General features: G+C 43.1%; 1 protein-coding gene and 1 long non-coding RNA gene across 4 annotated transcripts in view; one reads left to right on the top strand and one right to left on the bottom strand.

The window, feature by feature from the left end:
* NRG3 (neuregulin 3) overlaps nt 1-21,694 on the bottom strand; it is a 579,635-nt gene that overhangs the window by 29,841 nt on the left and 528,100 nt on the right. For all 3 annotated transcript variants that reach the window (XM_083740396.1, XM_083740397.1, XM_083740398.1), the window contains one exon: nt 4,143-4,245. In XM_083740396.1, the coding sequence (XP_083596522.1) occupies nt 4,143-4,245 (103 nt within the window). The remainder of the gene's footprint in view (nt 1-4,142; nt 4,246-21,694) is intronic.
* Nucleotides 1-21,694, top strand: part of LOC310845479 — a 485,939-nt gene that overhangs the window by 247,909 nt on the left and 216,336 nt on the right. The gene's annotated exons all lie outside the window — the stretch shown is intronic.

Below are 21,694 nucleotides of genomic sequence, written 5' to 3'. Positions count from 1 at the left end.
TCACTTCTGCAAGCATCAGTACATTGCTGGCTGTCACTGTACAGTGGTACCTCGGGTTAAGAACTTAATTCGTTCCAGAGGTCCATTCTTAACCTGAAACTGTTCTTAACCTGAGGCACCACTTTAGCTAATGGGGCCTCCTGCTGCCACTGCGCCGCTTCTGTGTGATTTCTGTTCTCATCCTGAAGCAAGGTTCTTAACCCGAGGTACTATTTCTGGGTTAGCAGAGTCTGTAACCTGAAGCGTATGTAACCTGAAGTGTATGTAACCCGAGGTACCATTGTATATCTATCTACACACACAAACTCAAACCTGCCACATCTGTGGCTGATTCAAGAGTGTGAACTGCCTTCTATTATGATGTCAGAAGATCACTGTGAGACAGTTCTGTTCTCATGTTCTGATGTGCTGGCTGGGAACTGTCCATTCAATTTGAAAACACTTCAGCTAATTTGGTCATACATTTCATGTCCCCACCCATTTCCGGACCGTTCTAGTAATCAGAATATCTGAGGAACGTAGGAAGCTGCCTTATATTGAGCCAGGTCAGCCTTGTCTACAATGACTGCCCGCAGTTCTCCAAGCTTTCAGACATGAGACATTCTCAGCCCTGCCTAAAGATGCCAGATGGAACTTGGGAGCCTTCTGCATCCAGAGCACCTGCTTTTGAGCAGTAGCCATTTTGGTTGTTGTGAGCTAGTTTCAGGTGCTTAGCTGGTGAGAGAATACCACAGCAATTTCGAGATTGCTGCGGACGAGTCTTATATAAAAGTATTTTGTTCCCCGACCACCACAGTCAGTAGATGGAGTTCACCTTCAGGTATTTCTCGCCTCAAAACAGCTTCGCCTGATTACTTTTTCCTCAGAGGATGCCCTGTGACTGAAAGCTTAGCTTGGGGAAAGTGTTTTTCAAATGGAAAAATGACCAAAGGGAAAGGGGTTAAACCGCTTTTTTTACACCCACCCTTCTTTCCCTGAGACTTGCAAGCTTGCACAGGATATTCACAAGCGTAGGGAACTGCTGGGTCTGTTTGTCCATGTAGCTTAGTTTTGCCTGTGCTGACTAGTTTGCTGCTCTCCAAGGTCTCAGAGGTCTTTCCCATCACCTAGTACCTGAGTTTTGTAACTATGCTGAGGATCACCCCTTCTACATGCAATGTATGTGCCACTGAGGACCAACACATGTTCCTCCTTCAGCATCCATTATTATACCTCTGCATTTCTGTCTGCAAATAGAAACCCATTTCTCCAGCTTATGATAATTACAAAAACCCAACTTCTACATATAGCCATTGTAATATGTATCTGCCATTGCAGATATTTTAAATTTGATTGAGTGTTCCCACAAAGGTCTACCACTGAGCTCTTGTCCCTTCTTACTGATTATTTCAAAATGTTCACTATACTCATTAGGGGTTGTCAGCATTCACACATTAATGTCAATGTTCACTACGTTATGGGCATTCCCTATACCAATAATATGCCCATATATACTCTGATAGTTCTCCTTCATCTCTCATAATACACAACCCTCTAAAAAGCTGAATGTTGGAAGATTCAGGATGGGCAAAAGAAGGTACTTCTTTGCAGCTCATATAGTTAAAGGGTTGAATTTGCTCCCACAAGCTGTAGTGATGCCCATCAACTTGGATGGCTTTAAAATTCAGACAAATTCAGAGATAGCAATCAGTGGCTAGTACCCACAATGGCTGTGTATTACCTCCACTGTTGGGAGGCAGAAAGACTCTAAATGCCAGTTGTTGGGAATCACAAATGGGGAGAGTGCTGTTTTGTTCATGCCCTACTAGTGAACTCCCCATAAGTCTCTGGCTGGCCACTGTGAGAACAGGATATGGGATCAGATGGGCCTTTGGTCTGATTCAGCAGAACTCTTCTCATGTTCTTAAGAGCCACCCATCATCCAAGAACTGCAAAATTCAGCAATGACTCAGTCACTTCACATTCTAGATACATATGGGGAGCTATGGTAGATTCTGATAGGACAAGGCCCTATATTGTTGTGATATATGCACATTGACTCCTGGTTTCCTGGTTTAAGAACCATGAAACTGTTGCTTGCATAATTTGCAGCTGATGAACTATGTGCCCTAGCAAGGACAATGAGAGCTACAGAGAAAGCTTTGATTTTATTTGGTCAATGAAGCCAGTTCAATGGTGTGTGTGTGTGGGGGGGGCTGTTCTAGTCAATAAAAATTAAGAAATTAAATAATGCATTTGTGGATTTGAGTATTCCAAGGATGCCAATGCACAGGTTGTACAACGTGTAAGTGTGACATCCGAGAACACAAATTTCCTCCTTCAGAATAATTATCTAAAACACAGAACATAAAATGAAAACATAATGGTTAATCATAAAATAACAGAAAAGTAATCAATGCCTTGTCTAGACATCATTTTATTGCAATGGGCATAGGACTAATAGGGATATATATTATAAGTTTCTACTTTTTTTTTTTTTTTTGGTGGGCATAAACTGCCAAAGTCAAGTGCACTTAAATTCTACTTATTTCAATGAGGAATAAAATCATGTCCTGAAATTTCTCCCATTGAAATTAATGGAACTTAACCTGGGCTGCATCATTCTCTGACTGCTAAACAGTCCCCAACCATTGTCCATCATTGACTTTTGATGCGGTATGGTTCGTCAGAGAGCTTTTGAGTGGCATACATGTTCCTCTCTCTTCGCAGGAACAGGATAAGAACAGGAGGTGACATAAGGGAAGAAGGACTTGTCCTTTTCAAAGGGCCTAACATTTATCACACAAAAGGCACTCAGCCCAAGAGACATTCAAACCACTTTTTGAATCACCTCCTCCATTTTCTAGGCCCAGTTCCCAGGACAGCAGCCTAAATGTGATGTTTCTCAAGGGCAAAAATGGATTTTGGTGGCTACTAGTAACAGATTTCAGTAGGTTATAGACTTGACTGAAGTCGAAGTGACATCAATTGCAAGAATGCACTTAACATGCATATTATTTGTTAGGTAAATTACTGCCATAAGGAATCCTGAAGCATGGGGGGGGGGCAGGTGAAGTATAACTCTTCCTTTCCTTGCTAAGTTCCTGGCACAAACTGCTTCTCCGTAGTGGCTATTTGCCTTTGGAGGAACCCTACACTGCGGGCAATGGAGGTATCTCTTGAAATGCAAATAGCCAACGTGAAGAGTTCATTTTCATCAGAACTGTAACGGGGAAAGGAGTCAAACTATGGCTTCCCCAAACCTGCAGTCCTGAGGCTCCTCTTTACATTCAAAAAATCTGCAAATTAAATGGATTACTGCAATGAACATCACATCTAGGTTGGCTCCAAATGTAATTTTAGTGTGGGCTTGAGCATGCTCAATGGAATTTTTGACTTTTCCTCTTAATGGCAGACCCATGTGCTATGTAAGAAGCTGTTGTGAGGGGAATAGCAAGTCAGCACCCATAACAAACTACAGTTCCCAGGATTCTCTGAGCGACACCATGAATGTTTGAAGCAGTATAATACTGCTTTAGAGGTATAGCATGGTGCAGATAGGCCCATTCTCTCTTCCTTTCTAAGCAAGCTTGGACCTCCATTATTAACTGCCAGCAGCCCAATCTTGTGAGTCACTGAGCAGTTTGAGCCATATAAACTACCGGGCCCTCTGCATCTTCCGATATATAACCGATAAATCTGTCATGAATCAAAATAGATACGCTCGAGCCAGATGCAGACATTACCATACTATGAATTTATTTATTTTATGGATCACAAAATTGTCGCCAGGATGTTCAGCATTGTTTCACCCAAAGCCAGTTTTTGTGATATATGAAAAGCTGGTAGGAAAACGATGCATTTTCATGCCTTTCCAGAAGATCAAAGAAGATTAACCTCTTCAAACCCTTCCCATTCATCTGTGTTCCGGTATGCAAACTCTGATAAATGACATTATGAGTGTCAGTCATGGAGATGGCGGGGGCGTTTTTACATGCAAGGGGTTTTTTGGGAGGAGGGGGAGCATGTTGACTCACAAGGAAATAATGTATATTGGGTCTCTGGTATCTTACTTTCTTCAGAAATAATGCCATGGAGGAAAAACACAGAAGAACTGAAAAGGCGTAAGGATGACAAGACAGAGGCTAGACAAAGGCTCTTACTTTGTTTTGAAGTAGAACGCTGCACAGATCATGCCCACTATGACTATGCCAAAGACGATACAGGAAATAGACAGCACTTGTCGCTGGTAAACCTCTTCGCTCTCTGTGGACAGCAAAATTGAAAATTATGGCAACATTACACAGCAACATCCAGAAATAGGGGAACTTATTATTATTTTAAGGGTGTATGAATCAGCATGACACGTTCTTCATATGGAGAACAGGAAGCGTGCAGATTTTGGCTTGGAGAAACCACCCCCGACTTAGGATCCCCACCTGCATGCTGTTATGAGAGACGTGGGTCTGCTGCACTGGCCCAAACAGAATTCTCCCCCCAAGGAGACCCTATAAACATGTAATCAGGACTATGGCATGAAGTGGTGCCATCGGATTTTGTGTTTATGTACCCCGGAGGGCAGAGAAACGTATGAACTGGTTATATGGCTCATCAGACAGGAAGTGATCCTACACATCACAGGGGAATAGGGAAGACTTGACATGGGGGCGGGGCTTGTTTGATGTGGCAGTCCTGTATCTCAAGTGACACATCGTCCTATCCTTGGAATGTTATCCTATACCCCCCCCCCTTGCTAAGGCCTAATGAACTTAAGAGATATGCATGGGACTATGCTGTTAGTTCCTTATATAAGACTTTGGACTTTCAAGAAAAGAGCCAACTTCTCGTGAGGTTCCCTTCAGGTGACTGCTGTGGACCTTGAAGAAAACAACAATGAAAACCAAGGGCATTTATCTGATGTGATTATTATCCAATTCTTCAGAAAGCTATATAAATAGTTTCCATAGGGCAGGAGGGAGGTGGTGGGTGAAAGGTTGGAAACAGGACTCTATTTTTAATACTCAGTCATGTTCATCACTTACAAGGCTCATTGGGATTCACTCATTTCATGACCACAACCCCATTCCTTTAAAAATGTACAAGGTGGTTTGGGGGTTATTTTTTTGCTTTGGACTATATAGCACTCCTGCCTAAGCCTCCACGTTGTTCCCCCAGATTCCAAGTGTACAAACAACATAAAACACTGAAAGATTTACAGCACTGAAAAGAAAGGAACAAAGCCAAACCAAAAAGAAACCCCTGCAGTTTGATAGAGTTGGATGAAAGCCAAAGTCTTTCCATAGTTTCTGATGTGCTCCACTGCACAGGATATTACTTTCATGGGAATTGTGTAGTTTATTTTTGGGGGGCAGAGGGTGGCAGGCAAGGAGGAGAAGCAATAGCCTTGGTAAACATCACTGCTACATAATTAACTTGAAGAGAGGGATGAAATGGAAATCAAGAATATGAGAAAACATTTTGTCTCATGTGAGGACAAGCAGTCGACAATTAATAGGCAGCTGGAACACCGTATGTGGAAATGAATCAATAATTATTTAAGTGATTTATTTTAAAAAAGGCTTTCTTAATATACCAACTGAGTATCAAATTGGCTGGATTATATTGCTACCTGTTAACATATGACAGGAATTAAATATAAGGCTTGAAGGGGAAATTTATAGATTCAAAAGTATGGATGTTATGGGCAAATATTGGGGTGGGGGAGGAACACTTGCTCTGATCAAGAAATCCAGGCATGCATCTAACTGTGGCCCCATTAATTCCAAATGAGGGAGCAGAATTGAATGAGTGAAAGAAAAAATGACCACTGGATCAGCTGCTCTCATTGAAATGAATGGGGAATCTTTAGGTGACAATGAGGGTTAGCGGGACAACTCAGACTCTCACGCCCAGGAATCAGTGCTGCACCAGAGTAATTGTTTTTGTTGTTTTACAACAGAGTGAAAACCATCCTCCCCATCACAACAATTTGTGTTGATTAAAAAAATAAAATAAAAACCCATTCTTTTCAAGAGGAAAGATTTAAGCATGCATTTAAGTCTCCCATTTAAATCCACAGGACTGAAAACCATTTGATAAACTGTGAGGCGATCTGCATACCAATTGGATTTGCAACTGAGCGTACACTGGGCAGGGAGCTGCAGACAACCCTTGTTGTTTGGAGCATGTTACCTATATGATACATGCATTTCCAAACACAAGGTTATCTCATTCACACATTACATTTTTAGATGCACAATGTGTGCCCTTAGAATTGTTTTACTTTAGGTGAATAGTGCACAATATGGGTTTTTTTCAGCTGAATTATATACTTCAAAAAGGTTTAATTCTTTTAAAGTGTTACCAACAACAAAATTACAAAATAAACCTGTTTGAACACAGAAAAGAGCATGTTTCAAAAACAGCGGTGGATATTTATTTTTCACCCACTCAGGTTCAGAACCACAATCAATAATTGTAGTATATACCCAGACCATGCTAGAATCACCCACTGAGTTCAGCAGTAGTTACTTATTCTCTCTCTCTCTCTCTTGTGTGTGTGTGTGTGTGTGTGTATTTTCCTCGACTGTAAGTGCAAAATAAGTAAAAGCTTTTTTAAAAAAGAAAAAAAAGCACATGGTGTCTGCTTGGCTGTAGGTAAATGATGCAACCACATGGTGGAAAGGATTAGGATACTGATTGTATGAGAAAGGCTTGAGCAATCTGCCATGACCATGTGGTTGGGCCACTCACAAGCAACCCTCAACCACATCAGGGCTGCAGCTAGAATGTGGAGGGAGGGAAGTGGGAAGGGCTAACTTCTTCCAGGGGTAAGGGCAGCTGGAAAGCAGTGTTCAAGTGGGGGATTGGGAGCTTGGTAAGGGTGGAAGGGGGTTGGGTGACTGGGAGCAATCACTAGAGAGGGGTGTCTGGGAGATGAGGAGTGGAGGAATTCAGGAGGTAGACAAGACTGGAGGCAAGTAGTGTCCTTGATAACTGGGAAAGGAGAGGAAGGAAGTGGAAAAGCTATGCCGGCAAAGGTGGCAGAGGGGAAGGAGAAAATGGGCTGCAGAGAGTGGTCCGGATCGGGTAGGGCATGGGCGTGTGTTGCAGGAGGAGGAGGAGGAGGAGTTTGGATTTGATATCCCACTTTATCACTACCCGAAGGAGTCTCAAAGCGGCTAACATTCTCCTTTCCCTTCCTCCCCCACAACAAACACTCTGTGAGGTGAGTGGGGCTGAGAGACTTCAGAGAAGTGTGACTAGCCCAAGGTCACCCAGCAGCTGCATGTGGAGGAGCGGGGAAGTGAACCCGGTTCACCAGATTATAAGACTACCGCTCTTAACCACTACACCACACACAAATCTGCCCTCTCAAGGGGGAAATTTGATGGGGGGGTTGGGCTCGCGTGAGAGTGCAGGGCCAATGAATGCACATCCCAGTTTTCAGCACCAGGAAGTTGGAGGGTATGAAATTGAATCCCTCACATGTCCTTAGCCCTGGGTGGATCTAGACACAGGAAAAACAACAACACTATAAATAAGTCAGAAATTAGATAACAAAGAAAAAAATCTCTATGGAAAATCACGTTTTGAAATTTCCTGCTCTCTGCCACCATCTGGTGTTGCATGTTTATAGCACATTCAAACCACTGTTTCTTTACTAGTGTAGCCGAGTCCTCAGTCTAGCTTTCAACTGCCTCTTATAGTCAGGGGTATTCTTTTTACTGGTGACAGCCTCCCTTCTCTCCTAATGGTGGATCCCCCCACCCATCCATTCATAACCCTCTGCTTCCCCTGTTTTTTGTGCCTCTTACTCCCCTTTACTTAGCATCTGCTTCATCACTAGGTCTTTCCGCCTTCCCTGCTCTTCTCCACCATTAGAACAACTGAACCAACTGCTTGAAGTTGTTAGGGAATCTGCACAAAATCCCTAAGCACAGACTCCAAGGTATATTGCAGTACAGATTCCAAAATGCTCCTAAATTACACCAAAACTTGAAAAACCAGTGGTTGTTATTTTTGTTTGTTTTTACTTGCTTATCTTTGGTTTGGTTCTCACACATAAAACACATTGGAGGGCTAGAAAGTGGTATAAAACTGTTGTTTAAAAAATATAAATAAATAAACTGGGACCTCCTCTCTTGCTCTGAACCTTCATTATTCGGGATCTCCTTCACTAGGTACCTACACATTAATGTAACCCAAAATAAAGAGGCGTCTGTCAGCTATCACCTTGCAGCAGATATTATATCAGGCTGTAACAGAGGAGGAAAGAAAAGAGAGCATTCGTGGTGCCTTCTCTCCTTGAACTTTCACGTATCAGCTAGTTATCAGAACATCTTCTGATTAAGAACATGAACCTGAGTTCATCCGTTTCCTTCTCCCTCCCTCCCAATCCATTTTCCTTTCACATCTTGTCTTTTTAGAAAGTAAGCCTGAAGGCAAGGGTCTGTCTTTGTGTGCATGTGTGAAAGAGATTTTTTAAGCTGCCCAGGAAGCCTATTTTTGACTGAAAGGGACAATTAAGATTAAGTAAACAAATATGATTCAATTTCTTTGAAATGATTATCATTCCTAGGTCTTCAATGTTCCACAGAGCTTTCAAAAATGAGCATTCAAAAATTAATTTTCCTCTTATACTGTGTGTTCTACTTTGTAAATGCAAATAAATGGGTGGAAGAGATTTTCTATACACCTCAAACTGAATCTTTCTATTGTACATTGGCTTCCTCAAGACTCAGGCACTGTTTGCACAGCAGGATCAATATTTCTTTGCTCTTATATATATATTGTTCTCTTTCCCTCCTTTGCGAGACACCTCCCTCTTCTTCCACTCACCTCTCCCCCCCCCAACCTGAATCCAAATTCCTCATTAAAGATCCCTAATCCTTTCACCGATCTCTTCAATTGCTGATATAGAGCATTTAAATTGCTAGTGACCCAGAGAAGCAAACTCTTCTCTCCGTACACCTCCTCATTCCACTGAGCCGAATGCATCTAATAAACCAGCCAAGAGAATGAGCATGTTTTGAAATCTTACCTAACTATAGGTGCGATCCAGGAAAATATACAATGAAAAAGTGTGGAGGTGTGATTAGGAGACCTTTGGCAAAGCATCTGGTCTTTAGGAATTACATCTTGAAGAGTGAAACTGTCAAACCCAAACTTTTAAGAAATTGATGCAAGCACAGAGTCTTATAAGGGAATGAGCAGAAAAGGCTACATTTTGTATAATCCAAATAAATATTATGCAGGGACTGAACATGCTAACTGCAAATTATGCTGTGTCACATAATTTAAACACACACACACACACACAAATTTAATTATCTCTGGAAGCAGTTAAGCAATTTAAGTTGAGTAATTAATTAAGCAGAATATGGATTCAGTGACTGGTTGACTGTATCAGTTGCGCAGATACATATTGTCATAAAACGAATAGCAATGGCAAATGGTTTGGGGAATTCAGAGGGCCTACCCACCATGACATCTGCCTTGCTCATTGTGATGATTAAGCTGGTTCTAATAAATGCCTAGGGATGCAGGTGGCGCTGTGGGTTAAAGCCTCAGCGCCTAGGACTTGCCGATCGAAAGGTCGGCGGTTCGAATCCCTGCGGCGGGGTGCGCTCCCGCTGCTCGGTCCCAGCGCCTGCCAACCTAGCAGTTCAAAAGCACCTCCGGGTGCAAGTAGATAAATAGGGACCGCTTACCAGCGGGAAGGTAAACGGCGTTTCCGTGTGCGGCTCTGGCTCGCCAGAGCAGCGATGTCACGCTGGCCACGTGACCCGGAAGTGTCTCCAGACAGCGCTGGCCCCTGGCCTCTTGAGTGAGATGGGCGCACAACCCCAGAGTCTGTCAAGACTGGCCCGTACGGGCAGGGGTACCTTTACCTTTACCTAATAAATGCCTAGCATGGCATCTGGCAAGCTATCAAGTCAAGGTGCATGATTTTCTACTATTTGACATTAACAATTAAAGAAAACAAACCACCTTCTCCTTAAGGGATGCTTCCACAGCTAAAAGAAAAATGATCCGGAATGCTATCTTGTCATTTACACCCAAATTTTACTTTCCCCACAATGCAAATAAAACACAGGATTGTAGTTGACCCTAGATCCCTTCCTCCTCAAGTGTCCCTAATTGATGGACCCTATGAGGGTGAAAGAGGAGAGTGCAAAATATGGTTTGAAGCTCAACATCAAAAAAACGAAGATCATGGCCACTGGTCCCATCACCTCCTGGCAAATAGAAGGGTAAGAAATGGAGGCAGTGAGAGATTTTACTTTCTTGGGCTCTATGAACACTGCAGATGGTGACAGCAGCCACGAAATTAAAAGACACCTGCTTCTTGGGAGAAAAGCAATGACAAACCTAGACAGCATCTTAAAAAGCAGAGACATCACCTTGCCAACAAAGGTCCGTATGGTTAAAGCTATGGTTTTCCCAGTAGTGATGTATGGAAGTGAGAGCTGGACCATAAAGAAGGCTGATCAGCGAAGAATTGATGCTTTTGAATTATGGTGCTGGAGGAGACTCTTGAGAGTCCCATGGACTGCAAGAAGATCAAACCTATCCATTCTTAAGGAAATCAGCCCTGAATTTGACCAAACTGCAGGAGGCAGTGGAAGACAGGAGTGACTGGTGTGCTCTGGTCCATGGGGTCATGAAGAGGTGGACACGACTAAACAACAGCAACAACAATTCCCCTTTCCATACAGTTTCATTCCTTTTTGTCTAACCCAAGAATTATCAAGTGCTACAGCCTACGGCTTAGCCTCTTTCGCACATGCTCGCCCACACAGAAATAACAGCCTTCCCTGCAGAAAATGGTATATCAAAGTTACAGCCCACCAAGTGCCTTCCTCCCTAATGTACCAGTTTTCATGTGAAAGGATTAAACTTTATTCTGAAGTGCAGCATGTGATACGTCTCCCCACCAAGATCTGATGTTGGCAGTGTCCCTCAAGAGCCATAAGGCATGGTTTTGCTGCATGCATCGATCAGCTCAAATTCACCTGTGCCATCAAGTGGCCTGCCATTCAGGACTTAGTCACTGCATGATGTGCTGTGCATATACAGTTGCAATCAAAAGTATTCAAACCCCCATTGCAAATCAGATTTATTATCAAAGTTTACCAGACTTTCAGCTGTTTGCAATGAGCAAAGTGGAGGGGACAATATTCTTAACAAGCTTTAAATTACCATTCTTGGACACGGTTGTTATTAAATTGCAAAAATGCCATTTCCTTGTGAAGACCTTATATAGTCATACCTTGGAAATCGAATGGAATCTGTTCCGAAATTAAGAATTTTGGATTCTATTCAACTAACTTTTACTCAGAGCAGATCCACAAAAATTAATGGCCATAATTATGCCGAGATGGCAAAGCTTACAGGAAGAATTAGAAACCAGGAAGAGGAGGTCTTTAATAAAGAATGGGGGAAGTTTATAATTTATTTGAAAAGCTACTGTAAACAGTTACATACATTGGTAGGATTGGCAGAAAACTTGTAGTAAAAATTTGAACTATGGCTTGACAAAGAAGTTATAAAAATAGAGTTATGAAAGAGATGCAGAGGGGGAAATCATTACATTAAGATCAACAATGGGGGGAGGGAAGTCAAAAGGGATTATATGTTTATGTATTTAATTCATTTGTTTATGTAAAATAGAAAATGCAAAAATGAAATTTATTTTTTTAAATGAAATTAATGACCATAATTCACTTAGGTCCATTATTTTCTATGCATCTACTCTGAGTTACTTGAATACACCCCTTTATAATGAACAGTTTGAAAGCAAAAATAGAAGTGAATTGTTTTTAATTCTGCCTTTGAAGAAGAAATGCAGAAAAAGAAAAAGAAACACTTTGTATTATGACTCAGCTAATTAAGACGGACATAATTCCATTTGTCAGTAATTAAAACAACAAGGACATTTCTGTCCATGACTGTGTGATCTATTAATTCCTTGGCATATTAAGAAAAATTCAGAAGAGAGTGGAAAACGTTCTACAAGATAGTCGTGTCAAAATGCTTCATGGGTGCAAATTCATACAACTGCAATTCATGGGGTGTGACAGCCCTGGTCTTTCCCGCTGTCAGTCAGCTGATCAGTAGCACAGGCTCATGCCTTCTCTGTAGCTGTCTGGGACACCCAGACCCTCCGATGCAGGGGAGCTTCAACACTCCTTGTAAAGTAACATTCTCACTGGCTGTATTGTGACACCAGTAGAAGTTCAACCAATCACTAGTCTTATTGAGGCAACCAGATCCCCAGCTAGCTTGCAATAGTGGCTGGTGACCATGTCCAGGAGGAACAGACACAGGAGACCAATGTTAGGTAGAAGCAGAACCAATGGCAGGCAGAGCAAACTAATTCTACTTTTGTGCCTATCTTCCTCCCTGCTGAATTCTACAAGTTCAACACTGAGACAAGGAGAAGCTGTCTGGATGGGTCTGGTACCTCAGTGCTCCATTCACCCTCACAGGCCAGTCTGAGGGGCGGAGGAAGGGGGCGGTGGGGGCGGTGTGCCCTGGGTGTCATCACTGGGGGGGGTGATATTTGGCGTGCCACCCGCCTGCGACTCCCAAGCCTACCCCTAGCCGTTGGGGAAAGGGGCGGAGCTGCACCGCCTTGCTGGCAGCCTCCACCCCTTCCCCCTTCATTAAAATATTTTTTATTAAATTTTCCACTTTTATCATATTCACATTTTGTTACATAATTCTATAACTTAATACATTACTCTATAAGAGCATCAACCTCCTTCCCTCCCTCTTTCTGACTTCCACATACCTTTCCATATTCTTCGCTTTTCTATAATCACTTATTTACCTTTTATCATATTATAATATTTCACCTTATTATCAGCAAATCAGTTCCTTATATTTACATTACAAAACATTTCAGTTCAAACCTAAACGTTTTCAAATGATTACATTTTTCTTTCATGTAATATATAAATTTGTTCCAGTCCTTTTGAAACAGTTTGTCACGCTGATTCCGGATCTTCCCCATCAACTTGGCCATCTCTACGTACTCCACCCTCTTAACCTGCCAGTCTTCCAGTGCTGGAAGTTCCTGCTGCTTCCATTTCTGAGCCAGAAGTGTCCTTGCAGCCATTGTGGTCTTCTCCCTTCATTTTGACAGCTCGGGGAAGGCTTGCAATTTATATAATTCCCATGAACCATGAACTTTTGTTCCCCTGCTCCAGGGCTGCTTCCTGGGGGGGGGGGGAGAGCCTCCCCCAAGCTGTCAAAAGGAAGAGGGAAGGGAGGAAGGCTGCTGGCAAAGTGGCGCGGCTCCCTCCCCCCCCCTGCGCCACCACAAAGCGCCCCTGGAACACTCACCACACCCCCATGGCCCCACCCCTGGGTGCACAGCATGTGACCATTCTGGGTGCTGGAGCAGCTAGCTCCGCCTCTTGCCAGCCTCTGCTGATTTTGGAAATGATTAAAAGGGCACCTAAACAGGGTGGTGCTGTGGGCTAAACCACAAAGCCTAGGGCTTGCCGATTGGAAGGTGGCAGTTCGAATCCCCATGACGGGGGTGAGCTCCCGTTGCTCGGTCCCTGCTCCTGACAACCTAGCAATTCGAAAGCACGTCAAAGTGCAAGTAGATAAATAGGTACCGCTCTGGCGGGAAGGTAAATGGCGTTTCCATGTGCTGCTCTGGTTCGCCAGAAGCGGCTTAGTCATGCTGGCCACATGACCCAGAAGCTGTATGCCGACTCCCTTGGCCAATAAAGCGAGATTGAGCGCCGCAACCCCAGAGTCATCCGCGACTGGACCTAATGGTCAAGGGTCCCTTTACCTTTAAACAAATGCAAACAGGGCACCCTGATCTTCTATGATGTCCTCAGAATGGAGGACAGGATAAGTAACTCAGAAGCTCCACAATGGGAAGAGAAAGGATAATGGTCAGAGGCTTTACATATGGGGCTTATGCGAAATAGCGCATTGCAGAGCAACAGGGTCTACACGTTCATGGACCCTTTGAAAAAGTGCTCAGATGTTTGGGAACAAATGGAGAACAGGGAGGTCTGAATCCAGCCCCCAACTCCAGAACAGCTGAGCAGTGGGATTCTGTGTTTTAAAAGAAGGCTACAGCTGTACAATTCCAACTGTGTGCATGGGAATCTTGTGTGCATTTTCCCACATCTGGCTAGATAATGGAGTATGTTTGCAGAAGTCTGCTTTGAGGTGCATATTCTCTGAGCTGAAATCGGTCAACGGGAAATGGGTGCACCCCCTCAGCGTTTCAGCAATAATTGGCTGCTACTTGTGGTCCACCATGCATGCTGCAAAGATAGTGGGCGATATTCTCCTTGGAGACTAATAAAATATATTGCAAAAAAATAAAATAAAAATGGTTTAGGCACTTCAATATTATACTGACCACAACTATCATGCACATCAACCACTGACTTTATGAGCTACTGATATAATATTTGAACTTTATTGGCTTATAATGAGTTTTTGAGCTGTGACTAAAGCTCAGGCATATAAATTTAATTCTAACAGAGGCTTTGGGAGGGTTTGCTATTTCATTCTATTTGTGCTATCAGTGGTTTTATGTATCAGAAATATTTAAAAGATAACACTAAAAAAAGCTAATACAGTCTGCACCCAAGTGGATTTTTTTTTTGTGGGGACGAGGGTTGGAGGGGAATTATATAGCTATATTGCATTTTTAAAAATTTAAATCCATTTTTAAAATTTCATTTACAGTACCACCTTGGGGGGGGGGGACAGCATTAAAAGGAAAGCTGAAGTTAACAAAAACAAACTTGTCAGAATCCCTTACAATGGTATTGTGATTATCTGTCAGACACATTACATTAGAGGTTGTTTTCCATGGACAAGAGAGACTGTCAGGCAAAAAAATTTCTGACGTTCAACCATTATAAGGATGCAATAATGCATGCATTGTAATTAGTAGTTTGGGGTTCCTACTGAACCCAGTTGTCTTTGTCCATGGAGTTTTCTTGGCAGGGATACTGGAGTGGCTTGCCGGTTCCTGCTCCAGGTGGATCATGTTTGGTCAAAACTCTTCACTATGACCTGTCCATCTTGGGTGCCCTGCTTGGCATAGTTCATAGCTGCTCTGAGTTATTCAAGCCCTTCGCCATGGCAAGGCAGTGATCTGACTGCAAGAAGATCAAACCTATCCATTCTTAAGTAAATCAGCCCTGAATGCTCACTGGAAGGACAGATCCTGAAGCTGAAGCTCCAATACTTTGGCCACCTCATGAGAAGAGAAGACTCCCTGGAGGGGACAAGGAGAAGGGGACGATAGAGGACGAGATGGTTGGACAGTGTTCTCGAAGCTACCAGCGTGAGTTTGGCCAGACAGCGGGAGGCAGTGGAAGACAGGAGTCCCTGGTGTGCTCTGGTCCATGGGGTCATGCAGAGTCGGACATGACTAAACAACTAAACAACAAGAACACTGAACCCAGGGACCTGAAAATCATAACAATCATGATGATTTAAAAGGTCCTATAGAGTTGTTCATTCTTGAAAGACAAAATTCAGAACCTGAGTGGGCCCAGATGGAGAAAAGAATGGATCCTGGCAGGTAGAGATGCAGAGACCTTGTTGGAAGCCCAGCAGTCAAAACACAAGGGTCATACAAAACCTGTGGTTGATCTAAGGCAGGAATGGTGAGGATCTGTAGCCCTCTAGATGTTTTTGGACTACAACTTCCATAATCTCTGAACATTGGCCATGCTGGCTGGGACTGCCATGTTGCCATCAATAAATGTTGAGTGAGTGATGGTTCAAGGGACTAGATGTGCAAGGTTAGTATATTCATGCTTTTCTGTGCATATTTAACCATTTCATGGTTACAGCTTGCATACCAATTCTTTATAGCAAATAATAATAATGTGCTACATGTTGTGTGTGTGTATACAAGATTAGGGAACAGAGCCAGAAAGAAGACGACGACAGGATCTTATTGACAGACGGGAACAAGTGCTGAAAAGTTTGGCAACCACTACTTTAAATCTGCAGTCTTTCAAAACTCCATGCATATTAAGGCCGCTTTAATCAACACAAGCTGTATAAATCCAGGCCGAGTGAATACAGGAAATGATTGCCAAATATTTGACTGAAACAAGAAATGAATTAACTTTCACCAGGCTGATGCCCTTTTTAATTCTGCAAACATTCAACCTTGGCATCAATTACTTGTGTAAATGATTGCAGGGAGGGGAATCTTCAGCATGGACAAGAATGGGCCAATCCTGCATTTTAAACTCGTAGTCATTCACCTCTGACCTGAGTTTCTAGACATGCAGCCTTAAAGTATGGTCATTCATCCAGCCAGACTCAGCATTAAGAGTTCTCAGATGACCTGTACACATTCACAACAATGCAGCTACGTGGTCATATACTGATGTCAATGCATGCTGCATGCAATCTGCCAGCTCAGCAGCTGGGACTGCAGGTGCATAGCTCTGTGAAATAAGATGCAAATATGTTGATCAGCTATTTGGAAATGGAGCTTCCTTATACCAGGTCAGGCTATTAATCTGACTACCCAGTACTGTCTCTTCTTGCCTCCAAGATGTCAGGCGGAGGTCTTTCCAATCTCCCACCACCCAATCTTTTTAACTGGAGATGCCAGGATTCAATTTGGCACACAAAACATTTGGTCTTCTGCTACATTACAATATCTTTCTGTTCCCAAACAAAGCACCGGTGGGCTGTATGTTGTTTTACAGGGCTACAAATATGCCCTCTTGGATACTTTGCATGCCCAAGTCTGGAACTGATGTGGCTGAACTCAGAACAAAGGAGGATATGCCCTGTTTTACTATGGCAGATGTTGGAAAACAGAAACTACAACCCCCATTGTCTCTGACCACTGGCCATGCTGGCTGGATCGGGTGGAAGTTGGAGTCCAGCAATATTTGCAGGGCTGTAGGTTCCCCATCCCTGACTTAAAGGGCAAAAGGAGGGTTTCCCAGACTCTCAAAGCCATTAAGCTCAAAGGAAGCAGGGATCCTTGAGGCCCTACCTGTGTGTGATGCAGCCAGGCCTCTATTGGCATGTTAGAAGGGAAGGCTCTGATGAACAATGAGTGGGAAGTGTACTCTTGGGCTCTGAGCCAAGGCAGAGTTACCTGAACAGAGGGCAAGGTGAGGCCAAGCACTTTCACTACCATATCTTAAGTGCTGATACCTGGACTTCTGGTTCTCATAACCCCAAAGGCTTGTGTGATGACTCTTCATTACTGGCTTGCACGGAACTCACCATCCTAGAGACAAGCTACTGGTCACATGATTTTCTTTGTCTCAGGCATGACATCATGAGGCAGCAACAGCAACAACCTAATTGTATTCCTTGTCTTTCCTAGTGCATAAATCTTGGTCAGTTCAAGGATGCTTAATAACCCAAGAATGGCTATTGTCCAAATTCAATGACGAGTCCCATTAGAGGAAGCCCATGAAAGGACTTCTGCTAGTGCCATGTGCCTTAGCCCGATTTCTTGCCTCTGCACATCTCCTCCTCAATATTAGCTCTAGGGGGCCAGGAGAAACCCCAGAATAGCATATGGGGGAGGAGAAGGGGATATTTCTGTCTGGCAAGCTGAAATGCTTAAGCTAATAGAATGACTGCCATAGCACTACATTGAATTCCCCCCTATGGGCCTTGAATGTCTAGTAATTGATAGCATGACACAGGAAAAATAAAACCCGTAATCAATACCATTGTGATTAAAAGGACACCCTTCAGTGGCGACCTCCTCGCCTCCACCACCGCAGCTTATAGGTACCATAAGTCTATAGGTGTAACACTAGTCAGATCGCATGCCACACTCCTGCATGGGCCACGGTCAAGTCCCTGAGGTACAGTAAAAAAGCTAAAGGGACCCCTGACCATTAGGTCCAGTCGTGGCTGACTCTGGGGTTGCGGTGATCATCTCGCTTTATTGGCCGAGGGAGCTTCTGGTTATGTGGCCAGCATGACTAAGCCGCTTCTGGCGAACCAGAGCAGCACATGGAAACGCCGTTTACCTTCCCGCCAGAGCGGTACCTATTTATCTACTTGCACTTCATGCTTCCAAACTGCTAGGTTGGCAGGAGCAGGGACTGAGCAATGGGAGCTCATCCCGTTGCAGGGATTCGAACCACTGACCTTCTGAACTGCAAGCCCTAGGCTCTGTGGTTTAACCCACAGTGCCACCCGCATCCTTGAGGTACATTAGATGCTTGAGAAATGGCCTAAGACCAGGGTGGGGAACCTTTTCAGCCTGTGGGTTGCAGTTCATTCATGAGTCACATGCCAGTCTGCAGTGGGTAAGGCCAGAGGTAAAAATGAGATAAGTAATAAATATCACCTTCATACAATAGGATAGTTTCTACACATACCTCCACCCAGGTAAGCACAAAGTAGAGTTCAAGTGCACAACTTAGCCAGGCAAAAACCTTCCAGGAGAGTCCAGTTCATGGCTAGTGGTGGGTGTGGCTGGGGAGGGGGCATTGTCCAAGAGTCCCAGGGCGTTGCATTTGGCCCTTGAACCCAAGATATTCCATTGTTTTACACCTAAAACGGCAGCCTCCTCCAGATGATAGAACTAACAAAGTGAATAACCAACCATTATTCACCCCTAGCTTTGCCTCAAGATCTGTCGCCTGAATCTTGTAGCAAGATTCAGGACAGAAGAAAGCAAGCACAGCACGTCTTCACAAAGCACACAGTTCAACTATGGAACTCTACTCCCACAAGAGGCAGTGACGGCCACCATCTTGGACTGGAGAAACTCATGGAGGCTAAGGTGATTGATAGCTACTAGCCATCACAGCTATGTTCTTATTTTCAGTAATAATGCTTCTGAATGTCAGTTGCTGGAAACTACTGAGGCGAGAGTGCTCTTGTGCTCAGGCCCTGCTTCATAGCTGTCAACTTTTCCCTTTTCTTGTGAGGAATCCTATTCAGAATAAGGGAATTTCCCTTTAAAAAGGGAAAGGTTGACAGCTTTGTCCTGCTTGCTGGTTTCCAAGAGGCATCTGGTTGGCCATGGTAGGAACAGAATGCTGATGGGCCAAGGGCTGGATCCAGCAGGCTCTTCTTAGTTTTTTAAGAACTAACTCACCCTCACTAATAGTTGGACCACTGTGGTGGTGTTTCTCCAAGCGGGTTTTCCAAAGCAACCCCAAGAGCTGTTTTGCTTGCACCGTGCATTGTTCAAACAACCACAAACTATTCAAATAGGAATCCTTGTAAAAAAGCAATGATGCCAAATAAATAATGTATGTAAAGCACACATTCTTCATATACCATTCTCTGCGTTGTTCAATAGCCTTCAGCTATTTGTCTTGCTGTAACTTAACGCTCACTATTCATGCGTAGTTTGATAGTTTCAAAAAGGTTGGTCAAGGGATGAGAAACGTAAGATTGATATTTATATAAGCTGAGCAAACCATTGTAGCTCGGGGTTTTCATATCCCGCTGAATCTCCACCTCCTGCTTACAATGCAAAAGTTATAATAGATGTAATCCTCAACATAAATATAATGGTCAAAGGCAATCAAGGGCTCTGAATTAGTATTTTCAACCCGATGCAATTTTGTACTTGATAAAATTAAGTGAAGCACGCTTAGCATAATCATATACGACCTGATTCACAATTCCTTTAATCACAGGCTGCATGCTGCAAATCAGTTACTCCAGAGTAATGCAAAAGAAGTCAATGGAACTTTTGCAGATTGTTTTGATTGCTACAATGTATTTTTAATAATAATAATAATAAATTTTATTTATACCCTGCCCTCCCCAGCCAATGCCAGGCTCAGGGCGGCTAACAAGCAAAAATAAAAACAAGTTGAATGAATACAACTTAAAAACAAGATTAAAATGCAACATTAAAACATTGAAACATTAAAATGTAGCCTCATCACAGGAGGAGAAAGGAAAAAAGAAAGAGGGGGAGGGAATCAAACTGACTCCAAGCCAAAGGCCAGGCGGAACAACTCTGTCTTACAGGCCCTGCGGAAAGAAATCAGATCCTGCAGGGCCCTGGTCTCATGAGACAGAGCGTTCCACCAGGCCAGAGCCATTGTTGAAAAAACCCTGGCTCTGGTTGAGGCTAATCTACACTTCCTTAGGGCCCGGGACCACCAGGGTGTTGCTATTTATGGACCTCAAGGTCCTCCGTGGGGCATACCAGGAGAGGCGGTCCCATAGGTACGAGAGTCCTAGGCTGTGAAGGGCTTTAAACAGCTTTTAATGTATCATTGACTCTGATTTCAGACAAACCATTCTTAAATGCAAAGAGATAATTCCCAGATCTCTTATTTTTCTTGTGATTATTGCAGGGAAAGCCTGCACAACTTCTGACCAGGCAAGCTCAGAAATGTAGAATCATAGAGTTCTAGACTTGGATGGGACCTTGAGGGTCCTCTAGCCCAATCCCCTGCAATGCAGGAATATGCAGCTGTCCTATACGAGAATTGAATCTGCAACCTTGTCTATGTTCTAATCTGTGCATAGGTTCAGGTAAGGTAGGTCAGCCAAGCTTATGTCAAAATGCAGAGCAAACAATATCCCCCCATTCCTATGTCCATGCAGGTGTGAACCAGGAGTCCTGGTTCACTAAAATGTGAATACTCAGACTCCCCTCTTCTCTGTTCAGACTGCAGGTAATGCTGACACAGCCAATTATGACCCTTTTTTTGGCCATTATATTTGGCTGCTGTGTACTAAATTTAATTGTTTGTGTTACTGACAACAATTAGGGACACAATCCAGGCCGAAGTAAGCAGTTTTTAAGTCCCACAGGTTTCTGCGGGAGATTTAACTGCATAATTAACTCTCCCATAGTAATCAATGAGACTTAAATGGGTTTAACTCTGGCTGGATCATGGCTTTGTGTTGGAAGGAGGGGGAAAAAAAAGGTTTTGAGACACAGGGAAAATGTCTTGTTGACCTGCATGTCTCCAGTTTGTTTAAAGAATGCAGTCCTTGACTCAGTCACCAGGTGGTGTGTGAATGTCAAATCAAAAGCTGAAAACAATCTCCTCAGCAATTCCAATTAAAAGGAAGAGGGAGAGGGATGGAGGGAGGGAGAGAGATTTGTAATGTAATAGGTATAATATGTGAACAGCTTAATAAAACCAGCTATTATTGATTAGTAATGCTGACAATGTAATCAGTAACAGTGACAATGTCTGTAATTTGGCATATGAATTTTTCAACCGCAAAATGTTCTCAGGACTCACCAGGGAGCTTTTGACTGATTCAAAATTATTAAATGCAATTTTCAACATGCATTGTCAGTGTTGAGAAGTCCAGGGCCCCACAGGCAACTGCACCGACACTATGGGCCTTTAATATGAACCCCTTGCTCCAGTTCTCCACATTTTAAGATTTTTTGTGCAAATTTCTACTAATAAACTTGCTTTTATATGCAGCATTCTATTTTCTGCTAATATATTCATTTTAAGCACATTTCCCCACAATACACACATTTTTGTAGACACCAATTGGAGACCGGCATCACAGTATTCAGATAACTGTGAATTTGGGCAGTTCTCAAATCATTTCAGAAAGTGTGAATTTGCCAGATTTGTTTTCAAATGTGAGTTGAATTTATCTCCCACCCCTAGAATAAATATCACCAGGGCTTTTATATACAGAGAAAGAAAAAGAGGTGCAGGAACTCACTGACCAACCAAACAACAAAAGTTGTTTTTTTAGGGGAAAG

The sequence above is a fragment of the Podarcis gaigeae genome, assembly GCF_964106915.1.
Source record: "Podarcis gaigeae genome assembly, chromosome: 5".
Lineage (NCBI taxonomy): Eukaryota > Metazoa > Chordata > Lepidosauria > Squamata > Lacertidae > Podarcis > Podarcis gaigeae.
This window is presented reverse-complemented; position numbering and strand designations above follow the sequence as displayed.